General features: G+C 43.9%; 1 protein-coding gene across 1 annotated transcript in view; it reads left to right on the forward strand.

The window, feature by feature from the left end:
• Nucleotides 1-786: 786 nt before the first annotated feature.
• The window catches only part of LOC109884410 (neurobeachin-like), a 56299-nt gene continuing 40024 nt past the window's right edge, over nucleotides 787-17061 (forward strand). The window contains exons 1-6 of the mRNA XM_031809085.1: nucleotides 787-804; nucleotides 1984-2040; nucleotides 2162-2302; nucleotides 2417-2550; nucleotides 7058-7166; nucleotides 8409-8561. Of these exons, the coding sequence (XP_031664945.1) occupies nucleotides 787-804; nucleotides 1984-2040; nucleotides 2162-2302; nucleotides 2417-2550; nucleotides 7058-7166; nucleotides 8409-8561 (612 nt within the window). The remainder of the gene's footprint in view (nucleotides 805-1983; nucleotides 2041-2161; nucleotides 2303-2416; nucleotides 2551-7057; nucleotides 7167-8408; nucleotides 8562-17061) is intronic.

Consider the following 17061-nt stretch of genomic DNA (forward strand, 5'->3'; position numbering starts at 1 on the left):
ATCATCTCTTCTTCCTGTATCTATAGTGGAGATATCATCTCTTCTTCCTGTATCTGTAGTGGAGATATCATCTCTTCTTCCTGTATCTATAGTGGAGATATCATCTCTTCTTCCGTATCTATAGTGGAGATATCATCTCTTCTTCCTGTATCTATAGTGGAGATATCATCTCTTCTTCCTGTATCTATAGTGGAGATATCATCTCTTCTTCCTGTATCTATAGTGGAGATATCATCTCTTCTTCCTGTATCTATAGTGGAGATATCATCTCTTCTTCCTGTATCTATAGTGGAGATATCATCTCTTCTTCCTGTATCTATAGTGGAGATATCATCTCTTCTTCCTGTATCTATAGTGGAGATATCATCTCTTCTTCCTGTATCTGTAGTGGAGATATCATCTCTTCTTCCTGTATCTATAGTGGAGATATCATCTCTTCTTCCTGTATCTGTAGTGGAGATATCATCTCTTCTTCCTGTATCTGTAGTGGAGATATCATCTCTTCTTCCTGTATCTATAGTGGAGATATCACGTCTTCTTCCTGTATCTATAGTGGAGATATCATCTCTTCTTCCTGTATCTGTAGTGGGAGATATCATCTCTTCTTCCTGTATCTATAGTGGAGATATCATCTCTTCTTCCTGTATCTATAGTGGAGATATCATCTCTTCTTCCTGTATCTATAGTGGAGATATCATCTCTTCTTCCTGTATCTGTAGTGGAGATATCACGCTCTGCTCTAATTTATACATATGCTCCTCCTCTTTTGTCCTGTGCCGTTGTTCGATGACTTTGCCATTCTGGGTGAATTTGGCGCGCACCCGAACACACACGCACATGTACACACGCACACGCGCACACACACACACACGCACGCACGCACGCACGCACACACACACACACACACACACACACACACACACACACACACACACACCATTCTATTTCACTTCCTTTCTGTCCCTGCCCTTTCTGTTTCTGGGAGGAATTCATAAGTGACTTGTGTTTTCTGTTTGTATTGGTGATGTCAGAGAGCTGAGGCCTTGAAGCTTAGAATGTCTTAGTTATACAACCTTGACTCAACTCTCTCTCCCTTCCTCCCCCTTTCCCCTCCCTCTCCCTCTCCCTCACCTCCCTTCTACCCCTTTCCCCTCCCTTTCCCTCTCCTCCCTGTCTCTCTCCCTTCCTCCCCCTTTCCCCTCCCTCTCCCTCACCTCCCTTCCTCCCCCTTTCCCCTCCCTCTCCCTCACCTCCCTTCCTCCCCCTTTCCCCTCCCTCTCCCTCACCTCCCTTCCTCCCCCTTTCCCCTCCCTCTCCTCCCTGTCTCTCTCCCTTCCTCCCCCTTTCCCCTCCCTCTCCTCCCTGACTCTCTCCCTTCCTCCCCTTTCCCCTCCCTCTCCCTCACCTCCATTCCTCCCCCTTTCCCCTCCCTCTCCTCCCTGTCTCTCTCCCTTCCTCCCCCTTTCCCCTCCCTCTCCTCCCTGTCTCTCTCTTTCTCCCCTCCCCCTCTCTCTCCGTCAACTTCCCCCCTCTCTATCTCCCTTCCCCTTCTTCCTCTCACTCCTCTCTACCCTTGCTCTCTCCCTTTCCTCCTCCCTCCTTCCCCCTCTCTCTGCTCTCTCTCTCTCCGCTCTTTCCCCCTCTCTCCCTCTCCTGACCCCTCACCTTTCCACCCACCCCCACCCTCCTTCCCCCTCTCTCCCGCTCCTGACCCCTCACCTTTCCACCCACCCCCACCCTCCTTCCTCCTCTCTCCCTCTCCTGACCCCTCACCTTTCCACCCACCCCCACCCTCCTTCCCCCTCTCTCCCTCTCCTGACCCCTCACCTTTCCACCCACCCCCACCCTCCTTCCTCCTCTCTCCCTCTCCTGACCCCTCACCTTTCCACCCACCCCCACCCTCCTTCCCCCTCTCTCCCTCTCCTGACCCCTCACCTTTCCACCCACCCCCACCCTCCTTCCTCTCTCCTCTCACTTCTGTAGAGCACCTTTAAGTTTAAGTCGGAGAGTGACATCCACCTGGCCGAGCACCATAAGCAGGTAGGCAGGTCATTGACATACGGTATGTGGTTGTCTTACCTAGCTATCATAAGATGAACAAGTGCCTCTGGATAAGAGACGTCTGTTAAACGACTGAAATGTGTCGTGTAATGTACTGCAGGTCCTGTATGACGGGAAGCAGGCCAGCTCCATCTCTTTCACCTACAACGCCAAGGCCACCGACGCACAGCTCTGTCTGGAGTCATCGCCCAGAGAGAACGCATCCATCTTCGTTCACTCACCACACGCACTCATGCTGCAGGTTAGTGGTGTGTGTGTGTGTGTGTGTGTGTGTGTGTGTGTCTGTGTGTGTGTGTGTGTGTGTGTGTGTGTGTCTGTGTGTGTGTGTCCTAACAGTGTGTTCTCTCATGTCTAGGATGTGAAGGCCATAGTGACCCACTCCATCCACAGTGCCATCCATTCTATAGGAGGGATTCAGGTCCTCTTCCCTCTCTTCTCACAACTGGACTACAGACAACTCAACGACAGCTCTGTGGACACCAGCGTGTGGTGAGTAGGAGGGAGGGAGGAGGGAGAGAGGGGGGAGAGAGTGAGAGAGGGGGGAGAGAATGAGAGAGAAGGAGAGAGGGGGAGAGAAGGAGAGAGGGGGGAGAGAAGGATAGAGGGGGGAGAGAAGGAGAGAGGGGGAAGAGAAGGAGAGAGGGGGAGAGAGGGAGAGAGGGGACTGAACCACTCTACTATGGTTAATACTTCATGGTTTGTATAAAGACAGAGAGACACAGGGAGGCCGGACAGAGGGATAAATAGACTGTTACAGTACTATATCTCTACACTTTTACAGTACTATATCTCTACACTGTTACAGTACTATATCTCTACACTGTTACAGTACTATATCTCTACACTGTTACAGTACTATAATACTACACTGTTACAGTACTATATCTCTACACTGTTACAGTACTATATCTCTACACTGTTACAGTACTATAATACTACACTGTTACAGTACTATATCTCTACACTGTTACAGTGATACAATGCTACACTGTTACAGTACTATAATACTACACTGTTACAGTACTATAATACTACACTGTTACAGTACTATATCTCTACACTGTTACAGTGATACAATACTACACTGTTACAGTACTATATCTCTACACTGTTACAGTACTATATCTCTACACTGTTACAGTACTATAATACTACACTGTTACAGTACTATATCTCTACACTGTTACAGTACTATATCTCTACACTGTTACAGTACTATTATACTACACTGTTACAGTACTATATCTCTACACTGTTACAGTACTATAATACTACACTGTTACAGTACTATAATACTACACTGTTACAGTACTATATCTCTACACTGTTACAGTACTATATCTCTACACTGTTACAGTACTATATCTCTACACTGTTACAGTACTATAATACTACACTGTTACAGTACTATATCTCTACACTGTTACAGTACTATATCTCTACACTGTTACAGTACTATATCTCTACACTGTTACAGTACTATTATACTACACTGTTACAGTACTATATCTATACACTGTTACAGTACTATTATACTACACTGTTACAGTACTATATCTCTACACTGTTACAGTACTATAATACTACACTGTTACAGTACTATAATACTACACTGTTACAGTACTATATCTCTACACTGTTACAGTACTATAATACTACACTGTTACAGTACTATAATACTACACTGTTACAGTACTATAATACTACACTGTTACAATACTATTATACTACACTGTTACAGTACTATTATACTGCACTGTTACAGTACTATATCTCTACACTGTTACAGTACTATATCTCTACACTGTTACAGTACTATAATACTACACTGTTACAGTACTATATATCTACACTGTTACAGTACTATAATACTACACTGTTACAGTACTATAATAACTCATCCACTCTCCTAACAGAGAGTAGTTAATGTCTCCTCTCCTAACAGAGACTAGTTAATGTCTCCTCTCCTAACAGAGACTAGTTAATGTCTCCTCTCCTAACAGAGACTAGTTAATGTCTCCTCTCCTAACAGAGAGTAGTTAATGTCTCCTCTCCTAACAGAGAGTAGTTAATGTCTCCTCTCCTAACAGAGAGTAGTTAATGTCTCCTCTCCTAACAGAGAGTAGTTAATGTCTCCTCTCCTAACAGAGAGTAGTTAATGTCTCCTCTCCTAACAGAGAGTAGTTAATGTCTCCTCTCCTTAACAGAGAGTAGTTAATGTCTCCTCTCCTAACAGAGACTAGTTAATGTCTCCTCTCCTAACAGAGACTAGTTAATGTCCCCTCTCCTAACAGAGAGTAGTTAATGTCTCCTCTCCTAACAGAGACTAGTTAATGTCCCCTCTCCTAACAGAGACTAGTTAATGTCCCCTCTCCTAACAGAGAGTAGTTAATGTCTCCTCTCCTAACAGAGACTAGTTAATGTCTCCTCTCCTAACAGAGAGTAGTTAATGTCTCCTCTCCTAACAGAGAGTAGTTAATGTCTCCTCTCCTAACAGAGAGTAGTTAATGTCTCCTCTCCTAACAGAGAGTAGTTAATGTCTCCTCTCCTAACAGAGAGTAGTTAATGTCTCCTCTCCTTAACAGAGAGTAGTTAATGTCTCCTCTCCTAACAGAGACTAGTTAATGTCTCCTCTCCTAACAGAGACTAGTTAATGTCCCCTCTCCTAACAGAGAGTAGTTAATGTCTCCTCTCCTAACAGAGACTAGTTAATGTCCCCTCTCCTAACAGAGACTAGTTAATGTCCCCTCTCCTAACAGAGAGTAGTTAATGTCTCCTCTCCTAACAGAGACTAGTTAATGTCTCCTCTCCTAACAGAGAGTAGTTAATGTCTCCTCTCCTAACAGAGAGTAGTAAATGTCTCCTCTCCTAAGAGAGAGTAGTTAATGTCTCCTCTCCTAAGAGAGAGTAGTTAATGTCTCCTCTCCTAACAGAGACTAGTTAATGTCCCCTCTCCTAACAGAGAGTAGTTAATGTCTCCTCTCCTAACAGAGACTAGTTAATGTCCCCTCTCCTAACAGAGACTAGTTAATGTCCCCTCTCCTAACAGAGAGTAGTTAATGTCTCCTCTCCTAACAGAGACTAGTTAATGTCTCCTCTCCTAACAGAGAGTAGTTAATGTCTCCTCTCCAACAGAGAGTAGTAAATGTCTCCTCTCCTAAGAGAGAGTAGTTAATGTCTCCTCTCCTAACAGAGAGTAGTTAATGTCTCCTCTCCTAACAGAGAGTAGTTAATGTCTCCTCTCCTAACAGAGAGTAGTTAATGTCTCCTCTCCTAACAGAGAGTAGTTAATGTCTCCTCTCCTAACAGAGAGTAGTTAATGTCTCCTCTCCTAACAGAGAGTAGTTAATGTCCCCTCTCCTAACAGAGAGTAGTTAATGTCTCCTCTCCTAACAGAGAGTAGTTAATGTCTCCTCTCCTAACAGAGAGTAGTTAATGTCTCCTCTCCTAACAGAGAGTAGTTAATGTCTCCTCTCCTAACAGAGAGTAGTTAATGTCTCCTCTCCTAACAGTATGTTTGTGTGTATAATGTTATTGTCTTTTCACATTCACTGAATAAATATTTGTTAACAGCCACATTACATATATTTATTTAGAAATAATGTGTTTGTCTTTCAAATCAAATCAAATCAAATCAAATTTTATTTGTCACATACACATGGTTAGCAGATGTTAATGCGAGTGTAGCGAAATGCTTGTGCTTCTAGTTCCGACAATGCAGTAATAACGAACAAGTAATCTAACTAACAATTCCAAAAAAAACTACTGTCTTATACACAGTGTAAGGGGATAAGGAATATGTACATAAGGATATATGAATGAGTGAGGGTACAAAGCAGCATAGGCAAGATACAGTAGATGATATCGAGTACAGTATAACATATGAGATGAGTATGTAAACAAAGTGGCATAGTTAAAGTGGCTAGTGATACATGTATTACATAAGGATGCAGTCGATGATATAGAGTACAGTATATACATATGCATATGAGATGAATAATGTAGGGTAAGTAACATTATATAAGGTAGCATTGTTTAAAGTGGCTAGTGATATATTTACATAATTTCCCATCAATTCCCATTATTAAAGTGGCTGGAGTTGAGTCAGTGTGTTGGCAGCAGCCACTCAATGTTAGTGGTGGCTGTTTAACAGTCTGATGGCCTTGAGATAGAAGCTGTTTTTCAGTCTCTCGGTCCCAGCTTTGATGCACCTGTACTGACCTCGCCTTCTGGATGACAGCGGGGTGAACAGGCAGTGGCTCGGGTGGTTGATGTCCTTGATGATCTTTATGGCCTTCCTGTAGCATCGGGTGGTGTAGGTGTCCTGGAGGGCAGGTAGTTTGCCCCCGGTGATGCGTTGTGCAGACCTCACTACCCTCTGGATAGCCTTACGGTTGAGGGCGGTGCAGTTGCCATACCAGGCGGTGATACACCCCGCCAGGATGCTCTCGATTGTGCATCTGTAGAGGTTTGTGAGTGCTTTTGGTGACAAGCCGAATTTCTTCAGCCTCCTGAGGTTGAAGAGGCGCTGCTGCGCCTTCTTCACGATGCTGTCTGTGTGAGTGGACCAATTCAGTTTGTCTGTGATGTGTATGCCGAGGAACTTAAAACTTGCTACCCTCTCCACTACTGTTCCATCGATGTGGATAGGGGGGTGTTCCCTCTGCTGTTTCCTGAAGTCCACAATCATCTCCTTAGTTTTGTTGACGTTGAGTGTGAGGTTATTTTCCTGACACCACACTCCGAGGGCCCTCACCTCGGAGTGTTCTGTGTTGTGTGTGTGTGTGTGTGTGTGTGTCTGTGTGTGTGTGTGTGTGTGTGTGTATGTATGTGTGTGTGTGTGTGTGTGTGTGTGTGTGTGTGTGTGTGTGTGTGTGTGTGCGTGCGTGCGTGCGTGCGTGCGTGCGTGCGTGCGTGCGTGCGTGTATGTGTGTTTGTGTATATATATATATATATACATGTATTTGTGTTAATCTGTATGTTTGTGTTGTTGCAGTGCCACCCTCCTGGCGTTCCTGGTTGAGCTGTTGAAGAGCTCCGTGGCCATGCAGGAACAGATGCTGGGTGGAAAGGGATTCCTGGTGATCGGGTACCTGCTGGAGAAGGTACGTTTTCGTTTCAACTTTACAAGTCGTTTGCTACTGTCGTTGACCAGCCCTTGACCTTGGCCTGGGTTTTTTTTCACATCTGTAGCTGCATTGTACCTTTGCATATTCACATTACCACACTACCACTACACACTATCTTCCCGTGTCTTCCATATCGTAGCTCTTCCCATGTCGTGTGTATATCTTGTCATTTCTGTTTTGTTCCATGCATTTTAACCTGAACTCAAAACTGAGTTGTTTTAATTTATCTAGGTTTCTATTTTCTCTCTCCCTCTTCTCTCTCTTTCCCTCTTCTCTCTCTTCTCTCCCTCTTCTCTCTCTCTCCCTCTTCTCTCTCTCCCTCCCTCTTCTCTCTCTCTCTCCCCCTCTTCTCTCTCTCTCCCTCTTCTCTCTCTTCTCTCTCTCTCCCTCTTCTCTCTCTCCCTCCCTCTTCTCTCTCTCTCCCTCTTCTCTCGCTCTCCCTCTTCTCTCTCTCTCTCCCTCTTCTCCCTCTCCCTCTTCTCTCTCTCTCTCCCTCTTCTCTCTCTCCCTCTTCTCTCTCTCTCTCCCTCTTCTCTCTCTCTCCCTCCTCTCTCTCTCTCCCTCTTCTCTCTCCCTCTTCTCTCTCTCTCCAGTCATCCAGGGTCCACATCACCAGAGCGGTGTTAGATCAGTCCTTATGGTTTGAGTGATTGATTGACAGGTTGACTCTCTCTCTCTCCAGTCGTCCAGGGTCCACATCACCAGAGCGGTGTTAGATCAGTCCTTATGGGTTGAGTGATTGATTGACAGGTTGACTCTCTCTCTCTCCAGTCGTCCAGGGTCCACATCACCAGAGCGGTGTTAGATCAGTCCTTATGGTTTGAGTGATTGATTGACAGGTTGACTCTCTCTCTCTCCAGTCGTCCAGGGTCCACATCACCAGAGCGGTGTTAGATCAGTCCTTATGGTTTGAGTGATTGATTGACAGGTTGACTCTCTCTCTCTCCAGTCGTCCAGGGTCCACATCACCAGAGCGGTGTTAGATCAGTCCTTATGGTTTGAGTGATTGATTGACAGGTTGACTCTCTCTCTCTCCAGTCGTCCAGGGTCCACATCACCAGAGCGGTGTTAGATCAGTCCTTATGGTTTGAGTGATTGATTGACAGGTTGACTCTCTCTCTCTCCAGTCGTCCAGGGTCCACATCACCAGAGCGGTGTTAGATCAGTCCTTATGGTTTGAGTGATTGATTGACAGGTTGACTCTCTCTCTCTCTCCAGTCGTCCAGGGTCCACATCACCAGAGCGGTGCTGGAACAGTTCTTGTCCTTTGCTAAGTACCTGGACGGGTTAACCCACGGGGCGCCACTCCTCAAACAGCTGTGTGACCACGTCCTCTTCAACGCTGCCATCTGGATACACACACCCGCTAAGGTAGGGACTGAGTGTGTGTGTGAGTGTGTGTGTGTGTGTGTGTGTGTGTCCTGTTCAGTACCATCTGGATACACTCATTACGACCAATATGAACCCATCATAGCGCAGCCAACCTAACCTAGTCTAGTCCTGTCCACATCTTTGTACTGTCCTGATCATAGTACTGTCCTGATCATAGTACTGTCCACATGCTAGTACTGTCCTGATCATAGTACTGTCCTGATCATAGTACTGTCCTGATCATAGTACTGTCCAGAACATAGTACTGTCCTGATCATAGAACTGTCCTGATCATAGTACTGTCCTGATCATAGTACTGTCCTGATCATAGAACTGTCCTGATCATAGAACTGTCCTGATCATAGTACTGTCCTGATCATAGTACTGTCCTGATCATAGTACTGTCCTGATCATAGAACTGTCCTGATCATAGAACTGTCCTGATCATAGAACTGTCCTGATCATAGTACTGTCCTGATCATAGTACTGTCCTGATCATAGAACTGTCCTGATCATAGTACTGTCCTGATCATAGTACTGTCCTGATCATAGAACTGTCCTGATCATAGTACTGTCCTGATCATAGTACTGTCCTGATCATAGTACTGTCCTGATCATAGAACTGTCCTGATCATAGAACTGTCCTGATCATAGAACTGTCCTGATCATAGTACTGTCCTGATCATAGTACTGTCCTGATCATAGAACTGTCCTGATCATAGTACTGTCCTGATCATAGTACTGTCCTGATCATAGAACTGTCCTGATCATAGTACTGTCCTGATCATAGTACTGTCCTGATCATAGTACTGTCCTGATCATAGTACTGTCCTGATCATAGAACTGTCCTGATCATAGTACTGTCCTGATCATAGTACTGTCCTGATCATAGAACTGTCCTGATCATAGACTGTCCTGATCATAGTACTGTCCTGATCATAGTACTGTCCTGATCATAGAACTGTCCTGATCATAGTACTGTCCTGATCATAGTACTGTCCTGATCATAGAACTGTCCTGATCATAGTACTGTCCTGATCATAGTACTGTCCTGATCATAGTACTGTCCTGATCATAGTACTGTCCTGATCATAGCGTGTAAATAATTAGAGGGTTGAAGAACAGAAAAGAGAACAGAGAAGAAGCTTGAACCTCCCGAGACGCCACTACAGACACCCTGGTTCGATTCCAGGCTGTATCACAACCGACCGTGATTGGGAGTCCCATAGGGCGGTGCACAATTGGCCCAGCGTCGTCCGGGTTTGGGTTTGGCCGTCATCGTAAATAAGAATTTGTTCTTAACTGACTTGCCTGGTTAAACAAAGGATAAATCAAACACAATAAAGGAGAGAACAGTTGAAAGGAAAGAAGCAGTGACCTTTGAAACAACCCCAGGACTAGGAAGAGAGAGAGACATTTATTCACTAGTGGAAGTGAGCGTTTCGTCCCTTTAGGTTATTTTCCCCCGAGTATGTCCCAAATGGCACCCTATTCCCTATATAGTGCACTACTTTAGACCAGAGCCCTATGTTGCTTCAAGTCAAAAGTAGTGCACTATAGGGAATAGGGTGCCATTTAGTGCACAGCCTACCTCACTGTTCTATTCTAGAATGTTATTGTGCCAGTCCTTTTCTTCTCCAGGGGAGAATGTGTTTCCAGTTCATATCCTGACTTTCAACCTCTGACCCTGGCTTGTGATTGGCTGCTCAGAGCAGCAGTAGAGCGGTGGTCTCCATGGCAGCCTGTTTTAGTTCTAGACGACTGCTGCTGCTACAGATGTAGGATCTTAATTTAAGCCAGTTTGCTACAGCAGGAAAATAATCCTGCAGCAACAGGAAATGTGAAATGTTATGTGGATTATAATTCATTTACATTTTTGTCGGGGTTGATCCATTTTGTTGCATGGAAAAATCATGTTGGAATTTCCAAGTGCAAATTCTGAAATTTCAGAGGCTTTTTTAAACCGTGAATACACTGTTGTTAATTTCCTGCATTGCAGAGTCAAATTAAGATCTGACATGTGTTTCATGCTGTTTCTGCTGACTGCTTCACATCAGCCCCCTACGACAGGGTTTCTTCATCCTGGTCCTGGGGACATGCACATTTTTAGTTTTTGCCCTACACACCTGACTGAAGTTGTATACTATGTGTTCCATGTAAAGAATATGATGTCATTTGGGATGCAACCTCACTGTCCTCTCTATACCCTTCACTTATGGGTCCTATTGGACAGGTGATTGAAGAAAGATGGAGGAGATGGAAAATAGAGAGGAGAAAGAGAGGGGAGAGAGAAGAGGGAGAAAAGAGAGGAGTGAGAGAGAGAGAAAGAGAGAGAGAGAGAGAGAGAGAGAAGAGGGAGGGAGAGAGAGAGAGAGAGAGAGGGAGAGAGAGAGAAAGAGAGAGAGAGAGGCCAACAGTTATACTTGACACTCTGATGCACACCGTAGCTCAGCTCTTAATGATGACAATTTGAATTAGCTGTTTCAGTGGGTATAGTGCCAGTCCAGTGAATTAGCTGTTTCAGTGGGTATAGTGCCAGTCCAATGAATTAGCTGTTTCAGTGGGTATAGTGCCAGTCCAGTGAATTAGCTGTTTCAATGGGTATAGTGCCAGTCCAATGAATTAGCTGTTTCAGTGGGCATAGTGCCAGTCCAGTGAATTAGCTGTTTCAGTGGGCATAGTGCCAGTCCAGTGAATTAGCTGTTTCAGTGGGTATAGTGCCAGTTCAGTGAATTAGCTGTTTCAGTGGGCATAGTGCCAGTCCAGTGAATTAGCTGTGGGAGTGGGTATAGTGCCAGTCCATTGTATGCCTCGGCTACATCGTTAGGAACACCTCATTAAGAGATACCTCATTAAGGTGAGCTCATTACGGCTGTTTTCAACCACCCTGGTCATTTCAATGCGCTCCGAGCTAAGTGCCTGTGCTGTCTGGACAGAATTAACAAAAAAACAGAGCAAACTAGAATGCTATTTGGCCCTACACAGAGAGTACACAGCGGCAGAATACCTGACCACTGTGACTGACCCAAACTTAAGGAAAGCTTTGACTATTTCCAGACTATAGGCAGACATGGCTCTCAAGAGAAGACAGGCTATGTGCTCACTGCCCACAAAATGAGGTGGAAACTGAGCTGCACTTCCTAACCTCCTGTCCAACGTATGACCATATTAGAGAAACATATTTCCCTCAGATTACACAGAACCACAAAGAATTCAAAACAAATCCAATTTTGATAAACTCCCATATCTACTGGGTGAAATTCCACAGTGTGCCATCACAGCAGCAAGATTTGTGACCTGTTGCCACAAGAAAAGGGCAACCAGTGAAGAACAAACACCATTGTAAATACAACCCATATTTCTGCTTATTTATTTTCCCTTGTGTACCCTTGACCATTTGTACATTGTTACAACACTGTATATATATACGTAATATGACATTTGTAATCTCTTTATTGTTTTGAAAATATGAGTTTGAGTTTATTTATTATTTTTACAGGGACAGTGCACATTAATCAACATTTCAGTAAAAGTTCCGGTTTTAGCCAACCGGCTAATTTTCAACCGCAGTCCCTGGGCAGGTTATTAAAAACAATTACAATATAGACAATAGCAACATAGGACAAGCAAGACATAGCATACAGACAGAGCAACATAGGACAAGCAAGACGTAGCATACAGACAGAGCAACATAGGACAAGCAAGACATAGCATACAGACAGAGAAACATAGGACAAGCAAGACGTAGCATACAGACAGAGCAACATAGGACAAGCAAGACATAGCATACAGACAGAGCAACATAGGACAAGCAAGACGTAGCATACAGACAGAGCAACATAGGACAAGCAAGACGTAGCATACAGACAGAGCAACATAGGACAAGCAAGACGTAGCATACAGACAGAGCAACATAGGACAAGCAAGACGTAGCATACAGACAGAGCAACATAGGACAAGCAAGACGTAGCATACAGACAGAGCAACATAGGACAAGCAAGACGTAGCATACAGACAGAGCAACATAGGACAAGCAAGACGTAGCATACAGACAGAGCAACATAGGACAAGCAAGACGTAGCATACAGACAGAGCAACATAGGACAAGCAAGACGTAGCATACAGACAGAGCAACATAAAACAAAAAGCAGCAAGACAAAATTCATAAAAGCAACAGAGTGTTTCCACACCTCACAAGCTACAGACAACAGACAACATGGAGTGGCAACACACAGCTAGGGACCATGTTCACAAATCTGATTGACCTTTAGCCATGTCTTCAAGCATTTTGTGAAAGTGTGATATGTGGTGCAGTTATGTGTGTCTGATGGCAGTGTATTCCAGACATGGGAAGCTCTCACAGAGAATGCAGATTTACTAAAGGTGCTTTTCCTTAGGGGAACTATACAGTCACCTCTCATGGCAGACCTTGTGGATCTGCTGCCATATGTCTGGGTTTTCTGTTTAACAAAAATATTGAGTGGAGGGGGAGCCAGGCCATTGAGGATCTTGAATACAAGACATGCGTCGGTGTATTGCACAAGATTTTCCCAACTCAAGAGCTCATGCTTTCTAAGGATGTGACAATGATGATGGCTATTGGGCTTCCTATCAAGCACTTTGAGAGCCTGTTTGTAGACAGACTGAATAGGTTTTAATGTTGTACAGCAAGCTTGGGCCCAACTAGTCAAGCAGTATGTTAAGTGGGGGAGTATCATAGATTTGAAGTACAGTTTTGCTACCTCTGTAGTCAAACAATTTCGTATAAATCAGAAAAATTGGCTAGTGTGTGTAATGTTTACTGTTAAGTTGTATTGTTTATCTCACTTTTGTATATTATCTACCTCACTTGCTTTGGCAATGTTAACACATGTTTCCCATGCCAATAAAGCCCCTTGAATTGAATTGAATTGAGAGACAGAGAGAGACAGAGAGGGACAGAGAGAGAGGGGGGGGAGAGACACAGAGAGAGAGAGAGAGGGGGGGGACACAGAGAGAGAGAGAGACAGAGAGGGACAGAGGGAGAGAGTTAACTTCCTGGTATACCCTTCATTACCTTGCTATTTTAAAGGTTAGATTCTAAATCTCAGCCCTGCCGCCCTCAGCCTCAGTTACAGCTCCTGATGGGAGTTTTACAGTGCAGGTTAGGACATTCTGTTACATTCTGTGGGCATTATCGTTGCCACACTGTACATAGCCATAATATTAGAAAAGAGAGATGGAGAGAGAGATAGAGAGAGAGAGAGAGGGAGAGAGAGAGAGAGAGAGGGAGAGAGAGGGAGAGAGAGAGAGAGAGGGGAGCGAGAGAGAGAGAGAGGGGAGCGAGAGAGAGAGCGAGAGGGAGCGAGAGAGAGAGGTTCTTTTTAAATGTCAAAGCTGAGAGGGTGTTTGTGGGTAGTCCTTAGATGAGGCTAGTTGTGCTTGAGGCGGTAAAAAAACAAGCTAACTGAATAACAGCAGCCAGTGGAGAGAGAGGAGGGGATTGGAGGTGTTGAGAGGAGAGGAAAGGAGGGGAGAGAATAGGAGAGAAGATGGGAGGGGAGGAGATGTGCGGTTAGGAGAGATGATAGGAGAGGGGAGAGCTAAGGAAAAGGGGAGAGAAGAGAGCACAGGAGAGGAGAGGACATTGGGGCTTGGTTTAACCTAACCTATCAGGCTTAAAAGAAAATGCCTGAGAGGGAGAGGAGTTCCTACATCCTGTTGAAGTGGGAAAAGAAGTGACCTAGAACATTAGCTAAGATTCTCAATAAGTTCTAGTGAGTGTTTCATCTGACATGAGGATGACAACATCTCCCCAAAAACATTGAGAGAATGTTTTTATAACAAAAGGTTTTTAAAGCTGCAGTATGTAACCTTCTTTCACCAAATTCACATAGAAAAGTGTGTTATAGATCTGTCATTCTCATTGAAAGCAAGTCTAAGAAGTGGTTGATCTGTTCTACTGTACTGTATGTGTGCTATTTCTGTGCTCCCAGTTCTTATGTTTTAAAAAAACTAAAAGAATATTTGGTTTCATACTCCATCTTCAAACAGCTGAAAATGCAATGTATTTCACAGCGGTTTAGATGGTACATAGATTCTCTACACTACACTTGCTTGTTTTGTCCTATAAACTGAAATTATCAACAGCTAAAATATTATTGGAATGTTCTCATAACGTTCACTAAAATGTTGTGTACAACATTTGTAACATCCAACACAGAACGTTCCTCAAACGTTCTCATTAGGTTTCCAGGTCATGTAACAACACAATGTTTTTCGCAGAAAACCAAAATTGGTTCTTTGAAAGTTCCCCAGAAGATTCGTTCGGTCGCGTCAAACGTTCTCTGAACACAAAAACTGTCCATTCGTGGTGAACATTCCTAGAACACATTTAATCTGTTTCTGGAAACATTCCTAGAACACATTTAATATGTTTCTGGAAACATTCCTAGAACACATTTAATCTGTTTCTGGAAACATTCCTAGAACACATTTAATCTGTTTCTGGAAACATTCCTAGAACACATTTAATCTGTTTCCAGGAACATTCCTAGAACACATTTAATCTGTTTCCGGAAACATTCCTAGAACACATTTAATCTGTTTCCAGGAACATTCCTAGAACACATTTAATATGTTTCCAGAATGTTTCATTAAATTGTGGGAATAGTCTGGTGGAAACATTGTTGGTTCCATCACAAATGAAATGCCCCCAAAACACACAAACTGTCCACTTTTGCGGATGTGTTGACAGCTTAGTTAGATAGAGCTTCCTTTTAAATAACGTGTGTTCTTGTGTATTCATATGCTTCTTAAATACAGACTCAAAACCTTCAAACACGGATCCACTTGTACCAGAAAACACGAGACCCGATCCGGAACCAGAGCGGGTCTGGGGTAGATCTGATATGAGTGTCACGGGTCTGGGGTAGATCTGATATGAGTGTCATGGGTCTGGGGTAGATCTGATATGAGTGTCACGGGTCTGGGGTAGATCTGATATGAGTGTCACGGGTCTGGGGTAGATCTGATATGAGTGTCACGGGTCTGGGGTAGATCTGATATGAGTGTCACGGGTCTGGGGTATGCGTAATTTTAACTGACTTGTCTGGATTGACCCGTATAGTAGAGAGAGAGAGAGAAGTGTTGTAATTTATGCTGCTGCTCGGTGCTTTTCACCAGAGCGGCGCGTCTCATAGAGCCTCCATGTGGGGCAAAAGTTAGGAGATATCTAATCAATGGAAGATGAAAATTAAAATGATGGAATTTAAAAGTTCATTGCGAAGGACAGGCTACAACAACTAAGATACAACAGGTAGGCTGCTGCTTTATATTCTGAATGGAGTTGTTGTTGTTTGTGTTGTTGTTTGTGTTGTTGTTTGTGTTGTTGTTTGTGTTGTTGTTTGTGTTGTTGTTTGTAACTATGTAGGGTGAGAAAGAAAGTGAACAGAGCCTAAATTAGCCTAGCTAGCTGCCGTTAGCTTTCTTAACGAGCGTCTCCCGGGTGTGATGCAGTCAAGGCAGGTACTATGTCATCATATTGGAGGATAAATAACCTGGCTATGGCAGCTATTAGTCTACTATAGCAGCTATTAGTCTACTATAGCAGCTATTAGTCTACTATAGCAGCTATTAGTCTACTATAGCAGCTATTAGTCTACTATAGCAGCTATTAGTCTACTATAGCAGCTATTAGTCTACTATAGCAGCTATTAGTCTACTATAGCAGCTATTAGTCTACTATAGCAGCTATTAGTCTACTATAGCAGCTATTAGTCTACTACGGGCAGCTATTGGTCTACTATAGCAGCTATTAGTCTACTACGGGCAGCTATTGGTCTACTATAGCAGCTATTAGTCTACTACGGGCAGCTATTGGTCTACTACGGGCAGCTATTAGTCTACTATAGCAGCTATTAGTCTACTACGGGCAGCTATTGGTCTACTACGGGCAGCTATTAGTCTACTATAGCAGCTATTAGTCTACTACGGGCAGCTATTGGTCTACTATAGCAGCTATTAGTCTACTATAGCAGCTATTAGTCTACTATAGCAGCTATTAGTCTACTATAGCAGCTATTAGTCTACTACGGGCAGCTATTGGTCTACTATAGCAGCTATTAGTCTACTACGGGCAGCTATTGGTCTACTATAGCAGCTATTAGTCTACTACGGGCAGCTATTGGTCTACTACGGGCAGCTATTAGTCTACTATAGCAGCTATTAGTCTACTATAGCAGCTATTAGTCTACTATAGCAGCTATTAGTCTACTATAGCAGCTATTAGTCTACTATAGCAGCTATTAGTCTACTATAGCAGCTATTAGTCTACTATAGCAGCTATTAGTATTCTGGTGTTCTGGGACACTGTGAAGTCCATGGAGAACAAGCGCACCTCCTCCCAGCTGCCCACTGCACTGAGGCTAGGTAACACGGTCACCACTGATAAATCCATGATTATCGAAAACTTCAATAAGCATTTCTCAACGGCTGGCCATGCCTTCCGCCTGGCTACTTC

This window comes from Oncorhynchus kisutch, linkage group LG29 (assembly GCF_002021735.2).
Source record: "Oncorhynchus kisutch isolate 150728-3 linkage group LG29, Okis_V2, whole genome shotgun sequence".
NCBI classification, from domain to species: Eukaryota; Metazoa; Chordata; class Actinopteri; order Salmoniformes; family Salmonidae; genus Oncorhynchus; species Oncorhynchus kisutch.